Source organism: Lutjanus erythropterus, chromosome 5 (genome assembly GCF_056507025.1).
Source record: "Lutjanus erythropterus isolate fLutEry1 chromosome 5, fLutEry1.hap2, whole genome shotgun sequence".
NCBI classification, from domain to species: Eukaryota; Metazoa; Chordata; class Actinopteri; order Lutjaniformes; family Lutjanidae; genus Lutjanus; species Lutjanus erythropterus.
In genome coordinates, this window is record NC_139321.1 from 17,889,011 (window position 1) to 17,905,544 (window position 16,534).

Genomic DNA, 16,534 nt, shown 5'->3' on the forward strand with positions numbered 1-16,534 from the left:
CTGGGAGTTGAAGTTCACAACGAGTAAGCGCATCTCTATGACATTACAGCGACATCTATGTAACCATTTGTCACTTTACTTTTGTCTAGCACATAATCCTCATTCTAACATACTGATATTGTGTGGTTTAATCACATATTTTTAAAAAATAATATAAATCGAGTGTTGCATAAATTTTTCCAACTAATTTCTTCTAGCAGTTGACTTGTGATGTGCCACCTGGTCAGGCATGTGCTTCAGGTTGAATCAGTCAAGGTAAAAACTACCATAGTGAAGAAGATGCCAAATACATCACTACATGGTGAACATCATGATGAAAAATATGCCACTACAGTTGTAAGAAGTTTCATGTAGGAACTACTTTCTTTCTACCTAAATCCAGCAGTATTATCGCACAGAAGGAAGCAAGCATGAACTGATGGATGAGCGGTTAGAGTTCGGCGGTGGACAGTGGACACCATTATTGTTTAGATCCTGCACTGTCAAGAAGAGGAGCCTCTCTTCCATGAGTAGATGCATGCTTCCTTCTGCGCGCTGATATAATTGATGAGTGTAGTTTAGTAGAAAGAAAATCGTTACATGAAACTGCTCTTTCTTGGGGGAACTTTGAGCACCATTACTCAAGTACCATTAACTTCCATTACATTTCAGAGAAGGCAGACATTCAGCCAATATCTCCAAAACTCACCAACTCACACCAAAACTATTTAGATTAATAAATAGCACAACATGTAAGAGAAAAAATATGTATTTTTGATTTTGGGGTGCACTGTCCCTTTAAGGTCCACTTACCAGCTTTTTCTAGAACCTTATCACATGGTCTTCATCAGCAGATTGAGTTTGCACTGTTGTCATAAGGATCATCACCATGGCAACTGTGCAAACTTCCTTGGAAACTGTGAAATTTCCTGCTCAACCAGGTTATCAAATTAAAGCTTGCGCAGTACCAGCTGTGGCAGTGGACCAAGTGATTAAAACAGAAGAGGCAGAAATAGTTCAGGATAGGATCTCAGTGTTTGTTTATTGAACCTGAGACTGTCGTTGAACACATCTTAATCTAAAGCCTCTCATTTTCATCCAAGATGAAGGTTCTGCCAGTACGATGGCCCAGACACCACCTGAGCTCACGTGTCAGTAGAACAATAAACCAGCTTTGGAACCAAGGTGCAAAAACCAGCATAGAAAAGACATCAGACAGCACATGTTCTCTGGTTCCCGATGCTAATCCCATGAGCCAGTGGGTGAGTCATGATTAGTGCAGCAGCTATCAGACACCTGGAGCCACAGCGGTATTTAAACTTGAAGGTTTCCTGACTGAATGCCTCGTCGTGTCTTACTCATGACTCAGCTAATGAGGAACAGTGCAGGATTTAAAAGCAAACTTTGAAGATGGAGTTTAAGCAGGGTACAGGTCGGGGTGTTTGGGGTTACTTTGCAGCATGATGAGCACAAAGCATCATAAGTACGCAGAATACAATACCCTCAATTGTATATTACACTTTCATGAGATTTGACAAGTATGCAAACAAAAAACAGAAAGCACATGGAGGCTAAAGCACTCCGAGACAAATCACTTACTTAGAAAATCCATCATTGAATAATGAAGTAGAAGTGAATGTCAGACGAAAGAGAACTTTTGAAGTGCTTTCTCACTTCAGTTTTTTTTTAACAACTTCTTTTGCACATGGTATTTCACTTTTCATCAGGATCCTGTTGTCCAAATGCCCAGGCAACAAAAGTGCATAGACAGGAAACCACGGAAAACCCTGCCAGTTCTGAAACACTGGTATCCAGTGGTATGACTCGACAATAATTACCAGATTCATGCTTAATATACACTTATCATACAAACATTTCTAAGCAAGTTGAAAATCTTGATGTTATCACCTAAATCATGCAAATGCACAAATGGAGTGAGACTGGGTGTGGGGAAGATGTAGGGGCTAGCTAATATCAGCAAAACCCAAGCTAACTGATCTGCATCCATTATTAGCCAGTTAGTTAGCTAGAGTGTTCTGTAGCAAAACACTAACTAATTAGTTAGTTAATCTACATCATTTTTTAGCTAGCTAATTACACCTGATAGCTTATGTTAGCAAAATCAATCGTTAGCTAGCCACTTAGCTAGCATTTTGCTGACATTAACTAACATAAGATTTTATTATATATATATGTGTGTGTGTGTGTGTGTGTGTGTGCGTGTGTGTGTGTGTGTGTGTATCCTTTTATAGGTCAGGACAAACTCCAGTTAGACTTCATCACATGTTATAATGTGTGACAAAATAATCTCAATTCAACTCACTGACTATCATTTTTATCTCAACCACATCTCACAGTCTTCATCAATGAATGGAGTTGGTTCAAAGTTCATTGTGTGACCAAGCATGGAGCTGAAAACTGTGAAATGTGGTAGAAATTCTCACAAAATCCAGTAAGGGGACCTTTGATATTGTTCTCGAGGTCAAGAATAAACTTGCCCAAATTTTGAAATCTGTATGTCTAGAAGAAGTGGACTACCTAACAAGCAACAGGATAAAGTGGGTAAATGCCCCAGGACCCCAAACCCTCATGCCTCAGAGTCACTGAATATCAACTGGCTGCACACAGATCATCTTGTGGCCTGGCAGCATCCTTAGCCGGGGACTATTAGTAGCGTTTCCACCAAACCCTTTCAGTATAGTACCCTTGAAATGTAGATGTATATGAAACTAAACCCTATCTGTTTTGTGTGTCCATCGTAGGCAGTACTCTTATGTAGATAGTTGAGAAATGACAGACAAGACTTTTCTTGATATTGAGAAGCCACGACATTTATTAACTGAGTCACTGTTGCCTGTATATATACATTGTCAGATTGACATATTACTGCTAACGTTTCCTCTGCTCCGCTCACATTTTCCATCACTATTCTGCCTACTCGCTACTCACACACGTTTGATGTTCTTTCTTGTGGTTGTTTATTACAACAAAAAGACAAGTTTTGTTTGAGAAAAGGCTGCAGGCAGCAGTACAAAGGTATGCTTAAGAAAACAAGAGAGTTTGGGAGCACAGACAAGCACGGATGACTCTGGTTGCTTTGATTCTTTCCGTGTTCTGAAGTGTTTTAACTCTGTTTTTAGATGTTTTGTGGGGTCTATGGGGGCCCAGACCCCTAACATGTTAATCTGGCCAAGCAGTAGAGGAGGTGGATCTGTCAATATTTACATAAACACACCTTGTTTTTGGACTACATCTTTTTTGGATGACTGTTTTGCACATTTCAAATATTCTCAGACTGCATACTGTGAATTTATACGCATTATTTGGTTAACACTTTCTACTTCTACAAAACTGTACTGCCCTTTCATGTAAATAACATATTCTACATATTTTTATACATTACCCATATCTCATTGCTAAATTTCTTTTTTCTACTTATACTTATATCTGTCTTCATATTTTTTTTTTACTTTCTATAGATGCTATGCACCAAAATCACCAAGACAAATCCCTCATATGTGTAAACCTAACCTATGTGCAGTGGTGGAAATTGTACTAAAAATCTCTACTCAAGTACAAGTGCTGTTACATTACTGAAATATTGCTAAACTACAAGTGAAACTGCTGGTTTTAAAAACACTTGTGTTAAAAATTATACTCAAATAAGTACAGAGTATTCATCTCAAACACTACTGCACTATTACTACACTATAAACTACTGAGTATTTGTTACTTTTCAACTGTTGATGTATAATACACTATATAATACACACTCAGTAGCAGGCATTAGGTGGTTTCTGTTTCTCCAAATCTTCAGACTAAATTACTTCCAAATCCTGCACTGTTCAGGTCAGTGGTCACAGTCACCTCTCCAAACCTGTGCCTGTTGCAGCATTTTGGAGTTTTTGTGTTCATGTGTCATGGTTTTTGTTGGCCCGTTTAGCCTTATTGGCTATAAAAATGCAAATGAAAGGTTTGGATATTAATTCAAATTGTAGGCCTACTCAGATGATTTTAAAAATAGCTGAGTAGATTGCATAAGTACCAGTAAAGTTACAGATCTTTGCTGAAGAGACAGTGAGAGAGAACTTTAAAAGTGTTTTCCTCACTTCAGTTTTTTTTGACCACATCTGTTGCATGTGTTTCACTTTTCACCAGGTTCCTGTCATCCAAATGCCCAGGCAACAAAAGTTCATACACAAAAAACCACGGAAAACCCTGCCAGTTCTGAAACATCGGTATCCATTGGTATGACAAAGCAATAATTGCAGAGTCATGCTTAAAAGTGCAAATGTTGCTAATCAAGATGTAAATTTTAATGTTATCGACTAAATCCAGGCCAATCTCCAGTCTCAGATCTAAAATATACTGTGAAAAAAGAACACTACCAAGTTAACAATAAAAAATAAATGAAAATAAATGTATGTTTGTAAGTATACATAGACATACATAGAATATATTATATGAGAAAGTTGATGAAAGACTTGAAAAAATACTATTAACACGAACATTATTATTACAGTTCTAATAATTATTGAAACATGTTATTTTGTAGTTTAAATTTATGTAGTCTGTTACTATTCCAATCAGTACTCAAATTACAGGTGATACCTTAAATGCCCTATGTGTACCTGGGATTTAGCACACTTTCCTAAACTGTTACATAATACACTGTTACAGGTACATGTTGCCTCCTTCAGCTACTGTTTACGCCTGTGCTGTCACATAAAGCACTAGGTTTCCCAGAATTCCACTGCGCGCAGGCGCAGACCGCGTTGCCTGACAGTGGTAAACAGACGTCAGAAGGGAGTCTTCGCCTCGAGTCAAAACAAAACAAAACAAAACAAGTCAAAAAGATACTGAAGGACTGGATATTTGGACCACCACAACAACACCAAGTTCTACAAAAGTCTTCGCTGAGTAAAAACGGCCACTTGGAGGAAGTTCTCGGAGGCATTTCACGGACTTTTTCACGGATTGTAAACTCTGGAGTAGCAGGAGCTTAACCAGCCAGCTAACGTTACGGTGGCTATCGTGCTGCTGTTTTCAAAGTGCGGCGGTGAGTGGGAGCCGACAGACGACCCAACTTCACCCAACAGCCGGGAATTCGCTCTGCAGTTCGTCTACGAGACCGCGGGGCGAAGATCGGCTGAGCTCCGGGGCCTCTGCTCGGTCTACGGGGTTTTATAACCGCTTCTTCTTCGAGCATCGTGTGCCGCGGCAGGAGTGTGGAGAAACATGGCAGATGGTGACATGCGCCTGGCCGCAATGTGGCGGATCGTGCAGACCTGAGGCACGGACCTCTCTCACAGACATGATCTATTTTTCCCACTTTTAAACACTATTTAACAGTTTCTGTGATCCATTATCCTTTTCTTTTCTCCCAGTTTGCAGTTTATTTAGTTATTTAGTTCTAAATTCAGGCCAAACAGACGGCGGTGGCCAACGTCTCACTACTGTTTTTTATACTTTTTGGCAGTTGGCGAACTAAACCGTTGCTGGGATACCATCAGTCAGCCATTGGACGTTTTTACACGTTACTTTGATTTAACCGGACTGATTCGTGATTTTTTTGGAGCTCATTTGGGGATTTTTTTTGAGTTTTGGTCGAGGTTTTGTGGTTCAGACATCACGTTGTTTACAAGTGGAGACGGACAGGGGCTCTCCTGCCTGAGAAGCTCCTTTGTAACAGTAGCCAGCTAATCCTTATTTGTAGTCTTCATAGCTTTACAGTAACAAAAAAAAAGTTCACAAGTTTTACATAATTAATTATGTATAATTTGACAAATTTGGTACCTAATAATCTTTAATTTAGATTTATTCTTAAAATATTGCCTTGAGAAGCAGTTAAAAGTAAATCTTTACATCATTGAATTATATAAATTGTGTTATATAAAAGTGTTTACTAATATGAATGGCATTTTTTTGTATCCCATTAAGATTTTGTCGTTCAGGTAAGGACAAGCTTCAGTAGATCCAGATGTTTTGGTGCCACTTTTGTTTTTATTTCATTCAAACAAAGAGACTCTCATCATCCCAGCCCTCCTTCATTCTATATAAATCGGAAGGTTTATGATAGTTACTATTAAGGAGATTATTTGGGTTCCCTAATCTCCAATCTGAGGATTAACCGAGGCTATTGGTGTGTCCAGATTATTACGTCTCTTTTCTAGGCCCCTCTGTTTACACCCCCGCTCCGGCTCAACCATATTGTTTTTTTTTTTTTTTTTTGTTTTTTTTTTATTAAGTTAACTTTAAATTTTAAAGGTAGATGTTTTAAGTGGTCCCAACTGTTTTGTTGAGTGGAAGTTGAGAGGACCGCCATGGAGGAGTCGTCGGTGCCCCCGATTGACCCAGATTTCGAGCCTCAGAGCAGACCCCGCTCCTGCACATGGCCCCTGCCCAGACCCGACATCTCGGCTGTCAAACCGGAGGCCGCGGACGGCAACGAGTCCGCCGCCGGGACCCCGCCCGCCGACGAGGACAAGCCCGAGCCGCAGCAAATCACGACCGAGCCCGAGAAGGCTGCGGCGGCTGCAGAGGGTGGGGTCGTGGCCGGTGTGGGCGGAGCCGGAGCGACGCCCCGCAAAGGATCATCCCGACGCAACGCATGGGGGAACCAGAGCTACGCAGATTTGATCAGCCAGGCCATCGAGAACTCACCTGAAAAGAGGCTGACTCTGGCCCAGATCTATGAGTGGATGGTGAAGACAGTGCCTTACTTTAGAGACAAAGGGGACAGCAACAGCTCAGCGGGCTGGAAGGTGAGTATGTGTGGGGTGTTCATTTTACAAGGTGGACTTTAATGGTTTAAGTGCCTTAAGTCATAAATTTACAGCTTTGTAATTCATGCGACATCAATGAAGCACTGTTTGGCAAACGACCATCCCGTTCGTTGGCCAATATGGAAGAATGTCAAAGCAATCAGAGCAACCAATCCCATTTTCAGTGAATCAGAATTAGAAATACTCTATTGATCCCTGGGGGTGAGTTGTTTGCTTTACAGTTGCTCCCATTCAAGAATATAATTATATATAAGCTTATAGAAAATATGAGAATAACAGATGTGTAAAAAAAAAACAAAAAAAAACAAAAACAAAAACATATATATATATATATATAACAACAATGTATACAACAGTGGTGTATACAGTGTAAAACAGTGTAAAACAATAACAATGCTGAAGATGGGGATAAGCGTCTTAGATGCAAAAGTATTATGAATAAGAGTATTGGCTGGTTTAAATACAAAGTATAATTGAATAAACGCAGTAGTGATTGCAGTGTAACCATTGCATTGCACTATTGAATAATTATTACACTGAGTATTAAACAGTCGAATTATTGCACAAACCTAAATATTGTCAGAACACCCCTGTATATCCAGGGGAGTAAGTGGTAAATACAGAGGAGGGTAAACTCACCTTGTGTCCCCTCAATGACTGATACAGTTGATGTGAAGATAGATTAGTAAACTCTCAGCCACATCAAAGAGGTGGACAAACTGAGTTTACCCCCCACTATGTCCTCAAGTACACCTGGTTCAAAATGTTTACTCCAAGTAGGAAAAATTAAATCCTCCTTAAATGTTTTTGGGTTTTCTTTGTATTTACCTGCATGATAATGAGAGATCTTACTGTTAATTTTCAGCAGACATTCGCTGTGTACTGCACCAGCACTTCAATTGTTGTATCTTGATTTTTGTTTGTGTTTATGTTTATATGTATCATTTTTTTCTGCCTTGCTGCAAAAAGAATTTCTTACCTGGGATTAGGGCTGGGCAACATATTAATAATAACTAGATAATTGTGTTGTGGTTTGAAAGGATTTTTTTGGGAATAGAATTTGTCTCTGTGAGTGCATACAGAGTGCTGATGTAGTAAATCAAAAAATGTATTCATAATTTTTTGTATAGTTGTATATTGCAATAATAATGTATTGTTATCACAAAATATCCATGGCACACCACGTGCCTCAGCACACCATTTGGAAACCACTGGTTAAGATGACAAAATTCTCTCTCATTTTTTTCAAAAAACAAAAGTATCCTTTAATTTGTTTTCAGGTATACCCTACTTTAGTTTCAGTATTATCATTTAAACTTTGGCAGTGCTGATGTATACAGTTTTCATGAGTAATAATTAATTGACAAATGAAACAGTGTTTAATGACATAAAGCCAACTCACAACATACATTTTTCATAATTTCCTTCTGTCATTATTTCTCTCTGTTTACAGAATTCAATTCGCCACAATTTATCACTCCACAACAAGTTTTTGAGGGTTCACAATGAATCGACAGGCAAGAGCTCCTGGTGGATGCTCAATCCAGAGGGAGGGAAAACGGGGAAGGCTCCTCGTCGCCGGGCTGCCTCCATGGACAACAGCAGCAAACTGCTGAAGAGCCGCATGAGGGCCAAGCAGACCAAGAAGCAGGCGGGAGCGGCAGGTCTGGGTGGCGCTGGAGGGGCAGGTGATGGCAGCACGGGGTCGGGTGGCGCAGACAGTCCTAACTCGTCTCAGCAGTTTCCCAAATGGGGCGTGAATAGCAGCAGCCCCTCGTCCCGCGGCAGCCTGGACGACACTGACATGTGGACCACCTTCCGCCCACGCACAAGCTCTAACGCCAGCACACTGAGTGGACGTCTGTCCCCCATCGCTCCTGGACAGGAGGATGACGACAACCTGCCTGAGGACTCGCTGCTGGGGAGATACACTGCCAGCAGCTTGACACCCACCCTCACCGAGACCCTGATGGAGGAGCTGGACCTGATTGATGGCCTCACACTGATGACCGGGCAGCAGGGAGGGGCCAGTCCCAGCACAGCCCCACCGGCACCTCCCACTCCACTACCCTCTGCCTCCACCCTGCTGCCCCGTGGTTCCGGCTTCTCCTCCTTCCATCAGCTGCAGCCTTCCAGCCTCCCGCAGGCCCCCACCCACACTGGGACCCCGGCCTCCATCTCTCAGGGTGGCCCCAGCAGCAAAGAGCCGACTTTTAGCAACTCTCTCTTCAACCCCATGACCAGCTCTGCCACTCGTGGGAGTGGCCACTACAGCACCCATGTGCCTTCCAGCCTGGAGGCGCTGCTCACCTCCGACTCTCCTCCGCCCAGTGATGTCCTGATGACCCAGGTGGACCCCCTCATGCCCAGTCCTGGAGGGGTGGGCCTGATGGGCCTGGGCTCATCCATGCCGGGCGTGAGGTCCAAACCCAACCAGCTGCTGCTGAGTAAAGGACTGGAACCCAACACAGTGGCTCCTATGGCGCTGCAGGCTCAGATGCAGCCACAGCAGCACCACCTGCACCACCACCATCAGCAGCAGCAGCAGCAGCAACCGCACCAGCAGCAACAACAGCCACAACAACAACAGCACCAGCATCACTCTCAGATGGGGCTGGGGATGATCCTCTCAGGTATGTCTCAGGACCCGTCGCAGCTCCCTGCTCTCAAAGCCCAGCATGCCTCGGTGCCAGCGGTGGGCTCTCATCAGACAGGACCCGTCACCCCAGCCAATCCCTGTGTGGGTGTGCCAGGGATGAGTCAGTTCGGAGCCACGTCCTGCTTCCCCACCAGTCAGGACCGACTGCCCAATGACTTGGACATAGACATGTTCACTGAGAACCTGGATTGTGACGTGGACTACATCATCAACAGTGACCTCATGGACGGAGATGGCATTGACTTCAACTTTGACCCCATACTGCCTGGAGGCCAAGGCTACGCCGGACCGGCCACCACACAGGGCTCTGCCCACAGCTGGGTGCCCAGCTAAGTCCCAGCTGGCTGCACAGAGTTAGCCAGGTATGAACAAAGCACTAAAGGTTCTTTCATCACACAACCACACTCAGAACCACAGGGTGCAAATAACAGTTTCAGTCATTTATGTTTAATTTTTTTTTATAAATTGTTTAGTCTACAAAGTGTTACAAAATTATGAAAATTGCATTGCATGCAGTATTCCAGAGCCCAAGGTGACACCTTGACCCGGATATATACAATGAACAATGAAATATGCTGCAACCAGAAAATGTTTAGGAGTTTTGCTCAATAATAAAAAAAAATGATTAAGTGATGAAAACTGCAGTAGGCAATTTGAACACAAGGCAAAACCTTCTGCCTCTCTCTCTTCGCTGCCTGTTATCATCTCCACTAAGTCCCTCCCACCAAATGCTGGAGCAAACATGCAGAAGCATTTTACTGGGCTTGACGAGGAGCGCCATGGTTGTCAACATTCTAAATCGCAAATTAGCGTCTCTTCTACTAAGCTATTTATGTCTGACCCTTGCTTGTATAAATTTGCTCTGATTGGCTAGTTACATGCTAGCAAACCCTGATTAGTTGTTTGATTCAGACTAGGTCTATTTTTAACAAAGACTAGATACAAAAGGGCAGACACTCACAGACGCATTTTTTCAGAGGAACCTTTCAATTAAATATTGTTACTGAGATGCAATGGTCAGAATTAACTAATTCAACACAAATTACATTGAAATCATAATGCCTACTGCAGCTGAAAGTCGATTAATGTATTCGTAGACCAACATCAAATTAATTTTCAAGAATTTTGCCAATATATAAATTGTTTTTAGTCATTTGTGAAGGTTGAAAAAAGCAAAACATTTACAAATTTGAGTGAGGATTTTGACTTTTTTCTTTTTTATAGAATTATAATTTTATTCTATTAAATATATAGACTATTTGTCTGACTAAATAAAATCATTGAAGATGTCACGCTGGGCTCTGGGAAGTTATGATGAACATTTTTTCACTGTTTTCTGACTTTTTTTTCACATAGAACAATCAGTCGGTCCAACAGTTCATTCTGAAAATAATTGTTAGTTGAAGTAATTATCAAAGTGTTTGCTGATTTATTTTCTGCTGACTGCCTAAGTGATTAATTGACTAATTGTTTCAGTTCTATGGAAGTCTAGAACATATATATTTACATTTACATATGTATTTTTTATGCCACTATCTCAAGATCACAAGTTAATTATTTCGTCATTTCAAGAAAACGAGATCATCAATGCATTATCAAGAAAAAAAAATGTTTCCTCTTATTACTTATAATGTTTATCAGACATCAGGAGTGCCACACCAGCATGCGAAGATGGCATCTTGACAACTAAAGTAACTGATTTAAGATGAAAAATCTCAGATTAAGGAGTAATGTACCCATTATCGATCAGTGCATCAGAGTGTTAACTTCAACTAAGGTCACAGGCAGAAATTGTATCGTGTCTTTCTGATTAAGATCAGTTTTCGTCATTTAAGGAGACAGTTAGACTCTCGAGTGCACATCAGGCAAAAGTTTGTTTCTTGTGGTTAATTATTTTGTGATTTCATTGAAAACATTGGCCTTTTTTCCCTTAGATAATGAAATAGATTAACCTGTTATCATGAGGACACGAGCATTGTTATCTTGATAATGAAATACACAGGGATTTAAAGCTACTACAATGAAATTTAACTGGTGATGAAACGGTCTCAATTTAATACTGAAACCTCTATTTGACCAACATAAGCAAACAGGACCATCAGCAAAAAGAACATTTCTATACAGTTATTCTTAATCTCTGCCTCCAATTCGAATTCTCCTTGAAATCAGGTGAAATGAGCCTGCATTTACATTTTTTTACATTAGCTTAACATCAGTTAAAAAGAAGCAGGAGGAGATTTTTATTTGGATAGTTTTATTTTTGGCATATTTTGTTACTACAGTGGACATACTACTGCTTTTGTCCACAAGCCCCCCCAAAAAACAACACTATCATGAAAGCTCCTTGTAGTAGCTTTAATTGACAGAGCTTAATAAACTCATCTCAGTGACTTGATAGATTATTTTAGGTACATCACTTAGAAATCTGTATTTATGAGCCAATCAGCAATAACACAAATGACCTTTTCTATCCTCTTGTCTTGCAGGAATTGATCTCCAATCAAGATAACCTCACAAAAAGACAAAACGATCGGTGCATTCCTCCTCCCTGCTGGCTGGAGACACTATTTTCAGATACGATGCTTCTCTCGGACTTTAAAAGACAAAACCAGACCTCACCCATGTCATGTGCCAAGACATGCAGAGGACAGGGAGGAGATTCAGGCTACTATGCACAATTTTTTTTCCCTTTTTTAAAATAATAACACTTGCAACGATTTGGCTGCTAGCCGTTTTTTCTTTTAATCCGAACTGATGATTTTTAAAGACGTGTGACTTAATGTTTTTAGAGTGAAAAGACAAATCATCGCCTCTCCCCCTGCTGGGAGGTTATATTTCAGTTGTGTTACCCCACAATAGCTTTAGGGTGGATACGGTACTCGATGGCTTTGGTATTGAAGACTCAATGGACTGTGCGCTTTTGGAGAAATGGCCAGTTTTCCATTGACACTTGCCGAGCATGAATTAACAGACCAAACTGCTGTTTGATCATCTGAATGAGGTGCACCAAGGAGAGGCTTCATCATTGCAGGAGAAAACTGTGACTGTGTTTGAACAGGTGGAGGATAAAGACTGGACGACTGGAGGTATAAAAAAAAATTGTGATTCAACATTGGCTACACATTTCACCCGATTGTGTACTTGGACTATGATAACATGTACGATCAGATTTCTCACTTTAGAGAAAAAAAGTTAATGAAATTTGGTAATTGAACAGTTAATAGGGTATGTATTTGCAGTTTTGGCATTTTTGGTGTTATTGAGGTAGATGTCAGTTAGAGGGTGTGTGTGTGTGTTTTTTTTTTTTTTAAATCCCTGATGTGCAGTTAAACTAACAAAATGAAGAAATGTGATTTGTGAATTTCTACACAGGGCATTCAAGGGTAAATTTATTTGCCAACTCGTGATTGGTTGGCCAAGTATTATATTGTGTCAGACAGCAGTATGCCTCCACTGTCAGATGGTCTACCTGATTATTCTTTTCATCGAGCCTGTGCATTTTCAAAGCACTTAGGTTTCCTGTGACACAGGGACCCCAAACTAGGAGAACACATCCATATTAGGTTATACCATTTCATTAAAAGAGAATTTTTAAATCCTGTAAAGGAAAGAAAAAAAAAAAAAAAACATTTCATGTACACGTTGCACATGTACATGATGACACGCTATGCAGATTTATCAGGAAAAAGCTAGATGAAATCTTGAAGGAAATTTGAAAAATCACTTCTTGAAGGGTTTTGCTACTCAACACTTTCCTGATATATTTTGTTCTGGGGGGGTTTGAGGGTGTCAGAATATCCTCTCACACTTTAATCATTCAGTACTTCAATTATTCAGTTCAAGAAATTAATTCACTATGTGAGAAGTACGAAAAAAGAATATATTTGATTATAGTTTTAATATACAATTTTAGATGGAGGTAATAAATGAGATATTAATACATATGAATATATTACTAATGACAAGTGTTTTTTACATTGGAAGAAGCATTTTCAGATAATTTCTAACGGTAATTTTCTATACTTTTATTTTTGTAAAGGATGAGATGCATGTAGATTTTTTTTACATAACCAAAGGAACACTAATATTTGCATTTGCATGGCATTTAGGGAGCAGCGCTTGGGCCTGACACAGTATCTCGGTGTACATAAGCTTTGCAAAAAAAAAAAAAAGACGCCTGTAACGTAAAATCCTTTGAAAGACAAGTGAGGCTAAAGTGCATCAATACTTGACCGTTTTAACGAAAAAAATTCCCAATGATCTGCCTCATTGTTTTCTGTATTAAACGTTAATCCAAGTTTTAAAAATAAAATGGCACAGAGAAATGAAACCTTCATTCTCATCTCAAAACGAGACTAATACAACCGTTACCTCTCAGGGTCACTCGGAAGAAAGACAACAGGAAAACAGACGTAATCAGATCACGTGACAACAGCAAAAGAATATTTATTCTCTATATTTTCTCTGTTACTACAGACTGGAAACAGCACGTTTTTGTTTTGTTTTCCTGCAGACATTTCTGTCGAGTTGATCTCAAATTTGACTTCCCTTTTTTTTTCCCATTTAGAGAAATGTATTTTAGCTCTCCAGCCATGTATATCAGTACTAGCCTATCCCTGGGTTTTTTATTTTGACTGCCAATATTTAAAACACTATAGCATGACGTTACTCTGTAGCAAGACAGACTTTATTTTGTCATCTTCCCCCATCTTAAAATTTTGTGTTTTGTGTTTGTATTTAACTTTCTTGTGATCAGAAGTACATCCCTGCAGTTTAAACTCTTAATATTCATCATTTCACTGTAGCTATGTCAACATGTTAGCCTCTGATTTGTATAAAGCACTCTTGTTTTTGTTTTTTTGTTTTTTTGTTTTTTTTCCTCTTTTTGAATGGTGCTAGATGTCATTTGTGACATATCCTGGAGTACGCCATGATACAGTGGGTGCATATCAGGGCCTTTTGAATTCTCTGTGTACAGCACAAGGATCTGATTTGGTGTTAACAATCCACAATCCTTCCCCGTCTTTGTTTTTATGTTTTTATATATATGATAACCCCCTTAAAACTGGTCACTTAAATAGATCTGGAAACAGAAGACCGGCTTGCATGATTCTCTTATTATTTTAAATGATAACATGTAATTATTTTAGAAAGTTGTATATGCAACAACCCCCCTGAACTAACGTTGGAAATGAAACAGTTGATAGGACGGCAGTTGGTTTGCTGCAGCTGGCGCTGATGTCTCTAGTTTACTGTTGCCTCCTTTAAAAAAAGAACGGGCAGGTGTGGTGTTATTACTTCCCTTGTATCTCCCCCTCCATGTAATTATAACTATCATATTTTTTCTTTCTTTAACTAGTAGTTAGTCCCTATATGTCTATTTTTAAAATTTAAAATTGCCCCATTTCATACAGCATTTTAGTATTCGGCTAGGGTGGGTTTTTTTTTACTTTGATATTCCTATAGGAGAGGGTGGGGTGGGCAGGTGATACTAAGTTGTGCATACGCCAATTATGTTTCAGATTTTTTTGATTAATGTTTATAGTTTTTCTTTCTTTCTTCTCCCCCCCTTCAGTCTTTTTTTCTTTCTTTACACTTTGTAAAGTCAGCCAGAGATGACAGACAGTTCTGAACAGCAGAAATAAATCCAATAAACTGTTTAACCCACTTTGTCTGATTTGTTGGTGCACAGTTACTGACTTTGCTTCACACAAGTTTCTTTGGAGTCAGACTCCGTTCCACAGAAATGCCACTAGGTGGCATTGTTATCCAGTCATACAACCACAAATCCTCAAATTACAGGTAGTGGCAGATACACTGTTAATGTACTAAGAATAATAAATAATAAGATAATTAATAAGATAGAACAATAAAATATTGTGGGTGTTTTTGTTAAGTCAAAGTGTAAAAATTCAATCAATTATATTTATATTTATATATTGTGATTATATATCATTTTTTGCTACTCTTATGTATTTGTATGCGTTTTATAAAATTTTAGTGTTTTCAGTGTGTAATTTTAAAGATAGTTCTCAGTTTTCCAACACTGTCTTGAAATACTACTCCCATGTGTGAATTGTATAGATTAGTTTACTTATTTCTCAAGGGCAATGCATAATAATAAACATGACTGTATACCTGCCAGGATTAGCCAAAAGGCTAGCTATCATCTGTCGTCCCTGCACAGAGGTAAAGTTATCAACCTTAAGTAAACAGAAAATTAAGAGACAAGTTCATAACAATAATCATGATGTAGGGGCGTTACAGTAACAGACCTTTTGGTCACAAAATCCACAGGCTTTGTTTTGGGCATGTATTTCAAATTTCTACCCAACCTACAGGGAGACTTGAGCGGTTTGACACAGTTAAACTAAATGGGGCCTCCACAGCTAGTGTGTTTTTTATAGTATTATTCTCTCATTTTTATTGCAGCTCAGCAAGAAAAAGCTGCTCCAGGGAAATAAAAAGAGGAAGTTTCACATTAAAATTACAGTAACTTTGGAGATTACCCTGATTAGACAATTACATTAAAAGGGAAGAAGGGTTGTCTTCACCAGTGTGGACAGCAGCAACAACTATGAATTTAAGGGTACATAAGAGCAGAGCCGGCCCAAGCCTCCATGGGGCCCTAAGCAAAATTTGATTTTGGGGCCCTCTATTTCTGCCAGTAATATTGATTGTTGATCATTCACACACCTACTACAGTATTAACTTATTGCGCCTGACATGTCTTTACCCATTTACGGGGGTGGCCTAGGTAATAACATAAATAATACCAATGCAACCATACAAATAAGACAAATGAATGACTGATGAATGATGTTCAGGATGCCACATATGGTTTTTAATCTTAAAATGTAGCACATTAAGCTACAAGAGCGACCTAAAACAAACTGTGTTTGCTGTAAAAGTGTCATCTGGCACAACAATGTCCAAAAATTTGTAGTGCAACAACAATAATAAAGTGCAACAACAAATAAAATCACTTAAATGTATAAAAATAATAACAAATTCAATTCAATACAAAAACAGACAGAATTAAAATGTCAAGCAGATACTTAAATAATAATGTAAATGAACAGAGTTACCTGAAACCAGGTAACAAAAATGG

At 39.5% G+C, this 16,534-nt stretch overlaps 1 protein-coding gene across 1 annotated transcript; it reads left to right on the top strand.

The window, feature by feature from the left end:
- Positions 1–6,217: 6,217 nt before the first annotated feature.
- Positions 6,218–15,090, top strand: foxo4 (forkhead box O4). Its single transcript, XM_084718962.1, has 3 exons — positions 6,218–6,743; positions 8,218–9,785; positions 11,910–15,090. Exons 1-2 carry the CDS (start codon positions 6,303–6,305, stop codon positions 9,754–9,756), a joined length of 1,980 nt encoding a protein of 659 aa, XP_084575088.1. The 5' UTR covers positions 6,218–6,302; the 3' UTR covers positions 9,757–9,785; positions 11,910–15,090.
- Positions 15,091–16,534: the final 1,444 nt, after the last annotated feature.

Coding starts and splice junctions, on each gene's coding strand:
- foxo4 (XM_084718962.1), top strand. CDS start 6,303: ATGGAGGAGTCGTCGGTGCCCCCGATTGACCCAGATTTCGAGCCTCAG. Junction 6,744..8,217: donor ACAGCTCAGCGGGCTGGAAG/GTGAGTATGTGT, acceptor CTCTGTTTACAG/AATTCAATTCGCCACAATTT.